The sequence below is a fragment of the Mirounga leonina genome, unplaced genomic scaffold, assembly GCF_011800145.1.
Source record: "Mirounga leonina isolate KUSES-001 unplaced genomic scaffold, KU_Mleo_1.0 Mir_101799, whole genome shotgun sequence".
NCBI lineage: Eukaryota > Metazoa > Chordata > Mammalia > Carnivora > Phocidae > Mirounga > Mirounga leonina.
The window spans coordinates 913,859-928,242 of record NW_023270210.1 but is presented as its reverse complement, the minus strand read 5'-3'; the positions used below and the strand labels follow the sequence as shown (position 1 = coordinate 928,242).

The following is a 14,384-nucleotide window of genomic DNA, read 5'->3' as shown; positions in this document are numbered from 1 at the left end:
TTGGGGTCCACCTGAGTAAGGCAGGATGATCTTATCTTGAGATCCTTAACTTAATTATATCTACAAAGACTCTTTTTCCAAATAAGGTCATCCTTAACTTAATTATATCTACAAAGACTCTTTTCCAAATAAGGGTCCAGGGGTGAGAATATACCTTTGGGGGGGGGGGGGCGCTTCATCCCACTACAGATGGGAAGTCATTGGGCTTTGAGCAGAGGAGGGACATGGCCTGATTTACAGTTTAAAAGCACTTGCCAGCTGCTATGTTAAGACAATATAATTGGACAAAGTAGAAGCAGGGAGATCTGTAGGAGCCCATTGGAAAAATAGAGGAGAGCCATAATGATGGCATGGACTATAGTGACAGCAGTGAGGGTGATAAAAACCATCAGAATCTGGACCTCTTTTGAAAGCAAAGCTGAGAGGTTTTGCTACCAGATTGGATGAAGAGTTTTGGGGAAAGATGAAGCCCATAGGAGAACCATCAGTGAATACCTCAAAGTTATTCAGTGAAATATTTACCAATGAAGCATTATAAAATAAGGGGGGGAAGTAGTGAACTACTCATGGATTGGCTGATTCTGGGGACTTTGGTTATCTATAAAAAGTCAATTTACATCATTATTATTATTACCTTGGCTTACACCTAAATAAATTCTAGATAGAATTAAAAGTGAGGAAAAGCCAATCATCAGCTGTTTTTTAAGCCACAGCGAAATAAAATCTTTGTATGGCCGAGGAGAAATGAAAGAAAAGCAGCAACTCATTAGAAAATATAATGGCAAAAGATTCCATTTACAATTGCAATAAGGAATTAAATAAAGAGAGCTTAGTTAAATCCACAGAGGTTAGATTAAGAATCGCCGCTTGAGAGAGAGAAGAGTGAGAGGACACCAAAGAAGGAAGGGAAGACAGTTTGAACCACAATTCGCTACTTCCTGCTGTCAGATAATTGCAGCCATTAAGCGACTTTTGACTATAGAGCACTTGACATGGAGTCCCCGTCCTGGAGTTCAAATGCAGGTGCGCTCTACGTGTACAACACACACTGGAAATTCTCCCCGAAATTCTTTTTTATCTCACCCACACACACAAACACAAATGTAAAATATTCCATGAAGTGTATCGCTTATATGTTGAAATGCTAATATGTCGGATCACTGGGTTAAACAAAATTCGTTATTAAAATCGATTTCACGGGGCGCCCGGGTGGCTCAGTTAAGCGTCTGCCTTCAGCTCAGGTCATGGTCCCAGGGTCCTGGGATCGAGCCCCGCATCGGGCTCCCTGCTCAGCAGAGAGCCTGCTTCTCCCTCTCCCACTGCCCCTGCTCGTGTTGCCTCTCTCGCTGTGTCTCTCTCTGTCAAATAAATAAATAAAATCTTAAAAAAAAAAAATCAATTTCACCTTTTTCTTTTTACGTTTTTTTTTTTTTTTCCCATGTGGCTGCTGGAAAATTTAAAAGTCCACAAGTGGCTCGCACTGTATTCCTATTGGCCAGCACCACTCTAGCTAGATGGGAATTGCAAGCAGCGAAGGACTTTCAACCTCTCTGTGCCTCAACGTCTTCATTTTTCAAAAAGGACTGATCCGATACCAACCTTAAAGGGTCGGCGAGAGGAAGCAGATAGCTGCTGTTAACAGTGCTCGCGGTATACCCGGGCGCCCAAGCCCGCGTCAAACACAGCAAAGGTCAGTGAACTGTGGTCGGGGCCACGCCCATAGGCTATGGGCCGCGGGGGCGGGCTGCGCATGCGTCTCCAACCCGGGCAGCCTAGGGCCGGGCGAGTCCCGAAGCGCACGCGCGGACGCGCTACCTCGGGTGGGGGGCGGGGAGGCGAGCCAGCCAATGAAGTTGCGCAGGCGGCCCGCGCGCGCCTCGGGCTCACCTCCCCGAGCCTGGCCCCGCCCCTCAGTCCCGCGGCGCAGCACGCACCCGGCGTCGCACAGGTGGGCGGGTTTTAGTGGCGCGGCCTGTGGGCGGCGGGAGTCTGTGCTCGCTCCCTCGGTGGTGGCCCACGCGGCTCGCACGCTGTGCGGGGCAACATGGCGGACGCGGAAGGTAAGGGTCGTTTCCTCGTGCGTGACCGGGCTAACTATCAGCTCCGCCGCCCCGAAGAGCTGGGGGTGGGAGGGTGACAGCGTCGGGGGCCGCGTTCTCCGCCGGTTTGCCGCCAGGCCGGTCCCGTCGCAGCCGGGCCTCTTGCTGGCCTTGCCTCTTGGCCTTGGGTCTACGGTTGAGGGCAAGGGATGGAGGGGTCCTCTCAGTGACGTGGCTTCGCGAGGCCCGGGCCTCCCGCCGAGGCACAGCCTCTTTAGGGCTCGGGTCCCCGTTGAAAGGCGTCGGCCGTGCCGGCTTCCCCGCCGTGACGGGAGACCTGGCAGTGCCTGCACCACGCGAAAGGGCGGTAGGAACAGACGGGGAAGAATAAGGGCCGAGGGGCTCCGGCGTGTTCGTAGCTCCAAGTCGCAAGAAAGTTCTGTGGGCCACAGAACCGGGTAGGGGGCAGTTGAGTGGTCACTTACGGAACTTCGTGGCCCGTGGGCCGAACACTTGTGCGGCAGGTTTAAGCCCCGCCACGGCCACGTGGTGAACCGGAATGGAAGCCGACATGTGCGACTGCCTGTGGTCGGTTACCGAGCCGTGCAACCCTGCGTTTGGCCTTACACACTTTGTTTTCCCCAGTAGTTCTAGACCAAACGTCCATTTTCTACTTGCTCTGATTTCATTCTTTATTTTAAGTTTTGTTACCCTTATTTTCGGGAAAAACTCCCAAATCTCTTGTCTGTTTTAGTATTTATTTTGCCGAAGAAACATAAGAAGAAAAAGGAGCGGAAGTCTTTACCAGAAGAAGATGTAGCAGTGAGTACGAATGTTTTATAGGTTGCTTTAACTAAAGTGAAAGGTTACTTAGGTAACACATTACATAAAAAGACTGTTTTTAAAAGTTTCTAAGGAATGGGTTGGAATTGGGTAGTGGTTGTGTAGTAAACCACACAACCCCAGCCACCTAAATCTCTCCTGTCAAGTATAGTTTGCTGAATGGTGTTGACCACATCAGCTCCTCTCCCTGAAGTTCTTTTTTATCCCACCAACAGACCCACTATCCCTCTTTCTCTTTAAGTACCTATCCCCATCTTTCTTTTTCTTTTTTTTTTTTTTTAAGATTTTCTTTCTTTAGAGAGAGAGAGTGTGTGTTTGTGTGTGTGCATAGCCAGACACGGGTCTCCATCTCAGGGCCCTGAGATCATGACCTGAGCTGAAATCAAGAGTCAAATGCTTAACTGAGCAAGCCACCCAGGCGCTCCTAGCTGTCCCCATCTTGGTGGCACTTCACTTACCCTTCTGAGGTCCTGGTTCATTTCTTTTTCACTTGGAAGTCCCAGTGAAGAGGCATAGGGACTACCTTGTTTTCTATTTAAGAGGCTTAGACTTACATGGTAGTAATGGAATTGTACAAAATCAGATGGGAAGTCTAACAGTGTATTTCTGTCCTGTGTAAGGAGATACAGCATGCTGAAGAATTTCTTATCAAACCTGAGTCCAAGGTGGCTCAGTTGGACACATCTCAGTGGCCACTGTTGCTCAAGGTATGTGGCTAGGATTATGTATGAGATCAATGCCTGGCTTTTACGTAATTTAAGTGTTAAGCGGTTCATTAAGAGTGATTAGCACTAGCATCTTTGACTTAGGAAATGTCAGATGATACTGTTTTAGAGCAGTGTTCTTCAAAGTGTCTGACATGAAGGACCAGATTTTGTTTCATTTTTTATTTCCAGTGCACCCAGTGCTGTAGTAGAATACAGTTAAAATGTCACAACAATGTCATACTGCCATTAAAGTTTATAAATAATTAGTTCTTGGTTTCTGTATTTAACTCCACCTTACAGACTTTTACTAGTTTGTGGGCCACACTTGGAGTAGGACTGCTTTAGTGCTTGAGGATATGTGCTTTGAAGCCAGACCAATTTGAGTCAGTGTATGACTTTGAGCCAGTTATTTAACCTCCAAGGCTGTTTGCTTATGGTATCTTCTCTTAGGAAGGCAGGCTGAGGGCTGTAGGACGTAATCCATGAAACGTGTTTAGCCACAGTGCCTAGCATGTAGGTCCTCTAGAAATTGCTGACTGTTGTGTTGGATTTTAAATAGAGTGGCTCAGTAATGAGTTGAATTACAAATTTCACAAGCAACTTAGTAGGCGCCAGGTATGAGATTAGGAGAAAGGGTAGGGTAGAGGAAGTTACTGAGGCGCCTCTTGACAAAGTGTTATAATAAATCAATATATATGAAGTAAACAAATGAGATTTGCTTATATAATTCAACACAGTTGAGTTTCTGCTTGGTCAGATAGGTCTACCGTTTAATACATCTGCTTTTCTATTGTAGGCTCTGAGGATATGCTAGTGAACTGGGTAGGCCAAGGTCCCTACTATCTTGGGATTTAAAATCTCAGGGTGGGAGATAGTTAAAATTGCTATTTGTGATAAGTACCATGATGAAACTAAACTGGGCAACATGAAAGATAAGCTTTAATTGAAGGGAGCTTTTTTAGACCTGTGGAAAGGAGGAGAATGAAAAGGAGCAGACCTGGGAAAAGCAGAGATGGGAGTATCTGGAGCAGGAACAAGCTGGTTGTGTTTGAGAAACGTTGCCAGTCTTTGTACCCCAAGAAGTCTTTCTAGAGGAGTGATCAAATTTGTCTTAATTCTGTTCATATGGGTAATTTTTCCAGTGTGTAAGGAGGCTTAACAGTCCGTCACACTAGCTAATGAAAATATAGGAGCAGAATCCAAGTTTATAAACTTGCGGGTTAACCATAACATGGTGGATGGTGCTGACTCTTGTTTTACATATGTTAATGGTTTATTAAGTTTATTCTGTGTTGTATCATTGCTTTCCAGAATTTCGATAAGCTAAATGTAAGGACTACACACTATACACCTCTTCCCTGTGGTTCAAATCCTCTGAAGAGGGAGATTGGGGACTATATCAGGTAAGTGTTGGGAGCATGTGGTGTTCAGACTTCTGTTCTTTTCAAAATGACCTTTTCAGGGGCGCCTGGCTGGCTCAGTCGGTAGAGCATGGGACCCTTGATCTTGGGGTCATGATTTTGAACCCACATTGGTCATAGAGTGTACTTAAAAAAGTGACTTTTTCACATCAGTTGTTCAAGAAGGTAGTGGCATTTTAGAAATGCCTAGAATTGCTGGAAATACGTAACCTGTACCTGTGGTGAACTTTTTTACTCTTCAGATTTAGTTTTTATTAGAGGGCCAGAGATGACAGCACAGTGATTTCTTTTCCATTTTAGGACAGGTTTCATTAATCTTGACAAGCCTTCCAACCCCTCTTCCCATGAGGTGGTAGCCTGGATCCGACGAATACTTCGGGTGGAAAAGACAGGACACAGTGGTACTCTGGATCCCAAGGTGACTGGCTGTTTAATCGTGTGCATAGAACGAGCCACTCGCTTGGTGAAATCCCAGCAGAGTGCAGGTATGTGGAAGAGGGAATAAAAAGAGGCAGCTCCTTTGTTATTGGAAGGCTTTCTATGTTTCCCTTCCTTCTACTTTTTGGCCCTTGGTAATGGTTTCTTCATTAGTTAAAAAAAAATCCTAAGCAGGGATACTCTGGTTGTGTACCTTCTGTCCCTTGCCAGATCCTAGTGTGTCTGCCTTTCTTGGAGTTCCAGGTACTGGACATGTGCACATCAAGTTGACTAGATCTGTTCCCAGGACTGAGACAGGGCTGTGTCTGGGTCCCGCTCTAGGCTTATTGCTCCAGGCTTCTTGGAGTCTTCGCTGCTGCTTCTGCCTAAAGTGCCCTTCCCTCATTTTCATCAGGGGAAACTCCTGCATGACCTTGCGAGGTTTTGTTCTAAGCAGGCTCTACACTGCGTATTCCAGCTGTTCCTGTCAGCACATTGGAAGTTGAACCCCCAGTGAGAGGAAGCATCTTCACTCCTTTCCCATGTCCAAACCATGAAATCTGTCTTCATGGAAACTTTACAGAAGGAAGTCATCAAACTGCATGCTTTTCTTGCTGCACAAAATGGGAATATGAGCATATAAAAACACAGAAAACTCAGTGGCCATACCTGACTACTCTTTTGTCATTTTTCAGGCAAAGAGTATGTGGGAATTGTCCGGCTACACAATGCTATTGAAGGGGGGACTCAACTTTCTAGGGTAAGTTTGTGATTACAGGGAGGGCACCTTTTGGTGATGTGGGTGTCTAAGCCCGTAGACATCTGGAGACAGGCCGGCTTTCCTGGCTGTCCTGTCTTGTGCCCTTTTCAGTGGGCTGCTCACGCCAGCCTGAACAGGTACTGTGGATTGACAGGGGCACTTCTGGCCATGTCCCTTCTGAGGAAAGGGCTCGCTGATAAGCACTGAATCATTCCTGTGTCACTAATAAAGAAGCAAAAATGGAAAGGACATTTTAGGTCTTAAATGATTGAAAAAAACTTTTTCATTTGTGTCCTGAAACTGCCACAATAGGCTGTTTGCTCTTATTTGAGAGTCTGTACAATGAGTCTTCATTTTGTTTTGTGCTTATTCTCAGGCCCTAGAAACTCTGACAGGTGCCTTATTCCAGCGACCCCCACTTATTGCTGCAGTAAAGAGGCAACTCAGAGTGCGGACCATATATGAGAGCAAGATGATCGAGTATGATCCTGAAAGAAGATTAGGTGGGTCATTAGGTCTGTGAGGAACTGAATTGACATTGACCACATGTGGATAGGAACGCGTTCTTGAGAATTAGATTTTCTTGTTAAGAGTAGGTGCCCTTAGTATATGGTATAGTCGGAGCCTATTTCTATTGTATTTAGTCTTGCTGGCTCAAAGAATAACTCTGGGTTTCTCAGTCAGTGATGTGTTTACTTTGGACAATGTGCTACTTTTGTGTGTGTGTGTGTCTTAGGAATCTTCTGGGTGAGTTGTGAGGCCGGCACCTATATTCGGACGCTGTGTGTGCACCTTGGTTTGTTATTGGGAGTTGGCGGTCAGATGCAGGAACTTCGGAGGGTTCGTTCTGGAGTCATGAGTGAAAAGGTACACCGTTATGGGGCTAGAAGTTTCAGAGCTGGTACTTAACACCTTCCCGCCCTTGGTGGAATTCCTCACCTGCTTCACATCCTGGAAAAGGCAATTTCCAAAGTGTTGAGTTCAGTTCAGGGCAGCTTCCCTGTTCTGTTAATTAAACTTTGGAACATTGAAACCTAGGCTGTGGGAGATGATTGGATAGAAAGCATTACTCTATTCATTTACTACCCCCCAGCCTACAAAAATGCCTACTTAGATTTCGGTGTATCAGTAGTTACAGATGTGTAGAAGAGAGGTGATTCTGAAGAGACTGAAGACTAATGAGTTTGGACTAAATTCATTCAGGTTTTGGAAGTTTGGGGTCTGTGGGACTATTTCAGAGACAGTGACACCGAATATAGTTTTCATACATGGCTGCTTTTCAGGACCACATGGTGACAATGCATGACGTGCTTGATGCCCAGTGGCTGTATGACAACCACAAGGATGACAGTTACCTGCGGCGAGTTGTTTACCCTTTGGAAAAGCTGTTGACTTCTCATAAAAGGCTGGTTATGAAAGACAGTGCAGTAAGTTCTGGGTTACAAGTTCACATTTGCACAAAATGTGACTCCACAAAGATGAGATACAGTCAGTGTTCTGAAATCCTCATTCTGTGTGAAGAGATGAAACATGATGTGAACTTATTATTTTCCTTTATTATTACCCAACGTGGGTCTCAAACTCAGAACTCTGAAATCAAGAGTTGCACGCTCCACCGACTGAGCCAGCCAGGTGCCCCACGAGTAGTTCTCTTAATGATGTTATTATGTCCGGGACAAAGGATAGCCGAGTTGAGGGTGTTTGATGCATTTTTTTGTACGTTATCCTTCATAATAAGAAAAAGAAAAATTAGGTATCCTAAACTCTGCCATTATAATAGTTGAAAAAACATAATTGTGTGAAGCAACAACATAAATGTGATGTAGCCTCCTCATGCTGGGGTCAGACTGGTACCCTCTGGGTGATTTAAGGGGGAGGTGGAGTGTGGTCAGCAAGAGATACAGGTAAGTGAAGACAAGGTGGCACAAGCCATTGAACTCAGGGAGAGGTAGCCTGAACTTGCATGTGATTGGTTCAACAGGCCTCAGTAATCTTGCTTGCTGGTCATTTTGAGAGCCTGTTAGAGGCCCGATCTCCCAAAAAAAGCAAAAACGCTCCTGATTCTGTCAGGGTTTCTCTCATCAGTGATAAAAAAAGAGAGGAGTGATTAAGGAAAAGTAAGGCTGGGTTTTTGTTTAAGATGAAAATACCTTTAAGTCCAGTGGAGGAATGAGGAGTAGGTATTTAAATTCCCCTTTAACATTTCTGAGTCAGTGTGTATAAGGTGCCTAGCCCATGGTGGAATGCCATTAGCTCCATTTCGCAGGTCCTGTTCCCCCCCCACCCCCCAGCCCCGTTCTCCTTTGTGCTGGTGAGGGGAGGGATGGAGGGCAGGGGCTAGTGCAGCAGCTAGGGCTCTCACATGTAGTGCTGTCTCTGCAGGTGAATGCAATCTGCTATGGGGCAAAAATCATGCTTCCAGGTGTTCTCCGATATGAGGATGGCATCGAAGTCAATCAGGAGATCGTGGTCATCACCACCAAAGGGGAAGCAATCTGCATGGGTAAGAGGGGAAGTTGCCCTAGTTCCTTCTGCACCATCACAGCCAGGCTCACTAAGGGCAGGCCCCCAAGTGCTGGCTCCTCAGGTTCATCTAATCCTTGTGTTGTCTGGGGCCTGTTTGGGGACTGTGTTAGATGGGCATAGGTGAGGAGGAGGTAAATGAGGCTTCCCCTTGCCCCAACTGGCTGCTATTAGAGGTCGTGTCTCAGCAGCCCGGCTCCAGTGGGGAGAGGGAAAATCCTTAACGAAGGGAGTAAATGTCTGTGTAATCGAGATGAAAAGTTTAGCTCATTCCTTGTTTGCCTATAGCAGTTAACTTGTGAACCTTTAGCTACTGTTGGATTGTCCTTAAAACTTCAAATGTTCCATTGCCCTGAAGGGGCTGTGCAAGCTGTTCCCCGTGTGTGGCCTGAGCGCCAAGCCTGGTGAGTGTATCTTTAGGGTGCCTTACTAGAGGTGTTCCCTTCTGGCTGCTATCCATAGATCGCTGCTTGCAACCGAGAAGGGACTCTCATGACCTTCACGTGACATGCTTTCTTTCTGGTGGTGCCAATTAGGCACGTTAAATGAATAGCTCTGATTTACTTATTAAGAGGTCTCCTGAGGCTCTAGGAAGCGTTGATTTTTATGTGGTTAGTGTAAATATTTTTTTAACTGACAATCGTAATATGGTTTCAGAGCTTTTTTCCCATAGCAGTGGATTTTCTCCATATGAACATCCTCAGCAAAGGAAACCTCAAGGCAGTAGAGCTTCGAGTTTTAAATGTTTTTTTTTCTTTGTAAAGATTTTATTTATTTATTTGAAAGAGAGCACAAGCGGGGTGAGGGGCAGAGGGAGAAGCAGACTTTCCGCTGAGCAGGGAGCCCGATGCGGGGCTCGATCCCAGGACTCCGGGATCATGACCTGAGCCGAAGGCAGACACTTAACCGACTGAGCCACCCAGGTGCCCCTTAAATGTATGTTTGTTTGTTTTTTTTAAGATCTTGAGAGAGAGCGTGCGAACACACGCACAAGTGGGGGGAGGGGCAGAGGGGGAGATAATCTCAAGCAGACGCCACGCTGAACACGGAGCTCGACGCAGGGCTCGATCTCATGACCCTAAGATCATGACTTGAGCCGAAATCAAGAGTTGGATGCTTAACAGACTGAGCCACCCAGGTGCCCCTAAAATGGGGTTTTAAAATTTATATAAAACAGTGGAATTAGGGCTCATAATAACGAAGTTTCTCTCTTCCAAGTCATTCTTTAATCTCTTTCTAACACCTGCAGCTATTGCATTAATGACCACGGCAGTGATATCTACCTGTGACCATGGTATTGTAGCCAAGATCAAGAGAGTAATCATGGAGAGAGACACTTACCCTCGGAAGTGGGGTTTAGGTCCAAAGGTAAGTGGGACCAGGTGTGTGCTCTGCTGTGAGCTAACTCTTCATTTTTGTGTTGTTGAATACTCCTTGGGTGGCTCTCAGCTATGTCCCTACCACTACAACCTTGCCGTGTACCTGGGCTCTGGGGAGTGATGGTGAGTAGAAATGGGACCATCCATCTCAGAGCTTAGAGATTTTAGTCTAATGGGGAGAAGCAGACGGGTGTCACTCATACTGCACAACGAAAGCCAAGTTGAAGGGATATCAAAGAGTACAGAGAGGTGCCTGGCATCTCGGGAGTCCAAAATGAGGGGTTTGACTTGGCTGGGGGGTCTGGGTGAGGGATCTTCGCTGGAGCCAGGCTAGCACAAAGGACACAGTGTTATGTATTGATGAAGTGAAGAAAGGAAGGGAGAGTCTGGGGAAGCTGGAATCGCATGTGCTGCAAAGGCCCTGTGGTGGAAGAATGGGGTGGGTGGGGGTGCCACAAAATGACATTTTGGAGGTTCTCACTGATAAAGAAGGCTTGATGACTTTTGACAAGTCCCATGTTTGCTCCTGTTGGAGAGCGTGAGTTCTGAGTGCTTTGCAGAGAAGTGTGAGGCCCAGCTGAGAACACACAAGGGAGGAGCCTTACTTGAGCCACCATAATACCTGCTTCATGTGTCACACTGTTCTAATGCTGAAATCCTGACGATCCACCAGGCAAGTCAGAAGAGGCTGATGATCAAGCAGGGTCTTCTGGATAAGCACGGCAAGCCCACAGACAGCACGCCTGCTACCTGGATGCAGGAGTATGTGGACTACAGGTGAGGGCAGGGTGTTTCAGAGCCCCCGGCGGGCAGAGGCGGCACGCTGGCCGCCTGGATGCAGGAGTGCATCCACTACAGGTGAGGACGGGAGGCTGTAGAGCTCAGAGGGGTAGATGCAGCATGGCGGCTGCCTACATGAGCCAAGGCAGGAGGTCATGGAACCTGGGTATGGGGAGCGGGGCAGATTTAGTTCCGGGGAGAGCTGCTAATATGGGGGACTCTAGGAACCTGCGTGGTGCTCACGAGACCTTGGGGGCTGTAGGGACTTGCCCCGTGACTGCTCAGGCCTGCTCAGCAGACAGTTATCCCTTTCTAGTCTGGCTCGTGGGACTCTAGAGGGAGTCAGTCTGCAACAGTAAGTGGTGAGTTCTTCTGTCTGTCGTCAGTATTTTGATGGTGGCTTTAGACTTGCCAGATATCACTGGTTGAGGAGGCAGCAGTACCTCCCTGGAAAGCCGTTCAGTGCCTCTCACCTATTGCTGTCTGTCTTTCAGTGACTCTGCTAAGAGAGAGGTGGGGGCCAAAGCAGTAAAAGACCCACAGGAAGTTGCTGAAGTCGTAAAAGCCCCAAAAGTAGTTGCCGAAGTGGTAAAAGCCCCAAAGGTGAGTGACATGCTGTGAGCAGTTGGGAGTGTGCTTTGGGAGATGGTTGCATTTGGCTTATCTCGATGGTTGCGGTCTAGGCACGGGTCGTGGCTCAGTACGGCAAGGCTTCTTGGGGGCGTGGTGCAGTGTAGCTAATGTGCCGTACCTTGGGGTACTCGTTTGGACGGTGTGGGCTCCAATTCACATTCCCTGTTGTGTCTGCTGGGAGGATTGTGGGCTCAAATCAGGGGCCTCGGCTTCCACCGCGCTGAGGCGACGGCACTGGGTCACAGTGGAGGTGTGTGTGATTCTGGCTCCGGGGCAGACGAGCCGTACAAAACTCCGCGGGGAGCAGAATCACCAGAGGCTGACAACCTCTAGATCGCCTTAGCTCTGCGTTTGAAAAGTTCCAGGAAAGTATGTGGTAGCACCTCAGCTTGTCAGGGTTGGGGGGACCACTGGCATTAGAGCACAGAATGGGTGCGCTGAGTGAGCTGGGAAGAGCTTCTGGCACGCATGGGGCCTGTCACAACTCCTGGGTTGCCCGCCGCCTTTGAAGACCTGCAGTCCAACTTGTCACAGCCCCCGAGCTTTGGTGCTCCGGCTGTGCGCATGGGGATGAGACCGTGTTTGAATTCTCTGTAAATTAAGGTTCTGTTGGGGTTTGTAATTAGAAAACTTACTCTTGGATTTAGTCAGGAACTTTTCTGGTGACTCCCCACCTTCTTACTGAACGTTTCTCATCCATTTTTGCCCAAGGTCTAACATTTGATCGCTTGTCTCCACCTTAGCGGAAGCGAGAGAGTGAAAGTGACGAGACCTCTCCACAGCTGGTCAAGAAGGAAAAGAAGAAGAAGAAGGATAAAAAGGCCAAAGCTGCGCTAGAGAGCGGGGGCGATCCAGGAGATGGGGTATGTACTTGAAGGGGGAGCAGCAGCGTTTCCCTAGTAACTGCTCATAGTTGGAATGCTGCTGATGGTGAGGGGGAAATCTGAATGGTCCTGTCCGTCAAAGTAGACCGCTGGGGCATCACTGCAAAGCTCAGGGCTTGTGTTCTGTGCAAAATTTATTTAATCCAGAATATCCTCCCAGATCCTGAAAAGGCTTATTGGGCTCTTGGAACTTCCCTCATTTGGTTGTTAACAGATGCAGTGAGGCTTTCTCTTTCTCCCAGGACAGTGACAGTACCAAGAAGAAGAAGAAGAAGAAGAAAATAAAAGTGGAAGTGGTTTCTGAATAGTGGACACCACTTTGAGCACTGTGTCCAGGTGGGAGGAGAAATTAAAGCCTTATTGAGAAAACAGAATTCCTTTTGTTCTTGAGGGAATGGAACATAGGTCCCAGAAAGGGTGGAGAGTTCCGGCACATTTTAGCTGCTACGTGAGAACTCAGTGACGTTCCTTGGTGTGGTCATCCCATCCTGTCCTGTTTTAAGGATATGGGTGAAGGAAGCAGGTTTGATGGCACCCACTTGTCTGCTTGGGAGAGTTGGGAATTCTCTCCTTCAGACCCAGCACAGCCCAGGAGCCATCTGCGGCTGGTGCCCGATGGCTGTTTTATCAGCATAGCTCTCTCCTGGTTTGCACCACCCCTCAACCCATTTTAAACGTTTCTAAACATTGCTCAGTGAAATGGTGTAGATCAAGTAAAAGAAGAGAACTGAACCACATTGTTCACTGGGGGGATAAATCTTTTCTCCCATGTCCTGTGAGGACAGTGGTCTGTCAGCTACATCCACTCCATCTCTGGCTTAGCGGTCCTTTCTGTACTCCTTCATAGCCTGTGTGTACAGCCTAATGCACCTGAATCCATCTGCCTACTTGTGTTTGTGACAGAAGCTAAAATACTGTTCCATATTCTCTCTTAATTTTCCTTTACTTTCAAAGGATGCACTCACTCACTGCTGGGAGAAGGTTGTACTTTTTACTTATTAAAGTTTATTTGTTTTTAAGTATTTCTGTTGGGTTTTCTAATTGTTGGGGATGTCAAACTAGTAGAACAAAAGATAGAAACTATTTTAATTAAAAATCTAGGAAACTTTATGTCCTGTTTGGAATTTGATGCTTTTCCTTTGGTTATTTTCTCTGGTTCTATGTCGTGCAACATTCATCTTGGGGCCTATTATCTGGTATGGGACCAAATACTCTAGAATCTTCATTCAGGACATTGACTAGATTAAAAGGGGAATCATCACAAATCTAGTGATCTCCCCCAACAGTCGAGGGGAGGAAGGTAGAAGTATTTATGTAGTGGGTCTGGCAGGAGGTACCAGTGTGTGTGGGGAGGGATTCTGAGCATAGGCCTGAGGCTGGCTTTCCCTCTCCTGGAAGGGAGGTCAGAATGAAAGCCTCTGGCAAGTCAAAGCAGGAAGCTGCATGTGTGCACCTGATGGGTTCTCGTCCAGGATTAGAGCATCCTGTGTGCATGTCTATGTGGGCACCAGCCTCAGAAGACTTGGGGTCGGGGGGTTTTGAGGGCATGGGTGTTTATAATCGCAGCAGCTAGCTGCTGTGTGAGCAACGGAGTGGAGTAATTCCCTTTGGATACAGATTAATTTGGGCAGCCAGTCGTGGGGTGCTCTGGAAACCAGGTCTTGAGAATGAAGAGAAAGCTGAAAGGAATGGCTGCCAGGAGGAAAATGGGGGAGATGCAAGCGGAAGCAAAGCATTCAGAGCACTCTCCCCATGGAGTAGAAATGGGATCACACCTTTGCTCCCAAACTTGTTTTATAGGTTACATGTCTGTCTGTGTGTGTTCAGGTCCACACGTAATGTACCAGATCGTGCCCTGCCCAGCACACACCCCCCTCATGGGAGGGTGGGTTATCTTGACCTGTGTGTGCTTGAGGGAGACGTCTGAACCCAGGAGAGGCAGTTGGTATTGATGCTGTCCTAAGGGTTGACAGGTGCTGCCATTTCCCTCTCCAGAGA

The 14,384-nt window shown here is 47.3% G+C and overlaps 1 protein-coding gene and 2 non-coding genes across 3 annotated transcripts; all 3 read left to right on the top strand.

Moving 5' to 3' along the window:
- The first annotated feature begins 1,905 nt into the window (after positions 1-1,905).
- On the top strand, positions 1,906-13,496 carry DKC1 (dyskerin pseudouridine synthase 1). Its single transcript, XM_035010732.1, has 15 exons — positions 1,906-2,060; positions 2,794-2,861; positions 3,503-3,589; positions 4,901-4,992; positions 5,311-5,495; positions 6,123-6,187; positions 6,564-6,690; positions 6,924-7,054; positions 7,471-7,614; positions 8,570-8,690; positions 9,960-10,078; positions 10,763-10,866; positions 11,364-11,472; positions 12,246-12,365; positions 12,629-13,496. Exons 1-15 carry the CDS (start codon positions 2,045-2,047, stop codon positions 12,692-12,694), a joined length of 1,554 nt encoding a protein of 517 aa, XP_034866623.1. The 5' UTR covers positions 1,906-2,044; the 3' UTR covers positions 12,695-13,496.
- LOC118015287 lies at positions 7,153-7,289 on the top strand. Its single transcript, XR_004680605.1, has one exon. It is a non-coding gene; the product is annotated as a small nucleolar RNA SNORA36 family (small nucleolar RNA).
- LOC118015290 lies at positions 11,162-11,290 on the top strand. The gene has a single exon (XR_004680606.1). It is a non-coding gene; the product is annotated as a small nucleolar RNA SNORA56 (small nucleolar RNA).
- Positions 13,497-14,384: the final 888 nt, after the last annotated feature.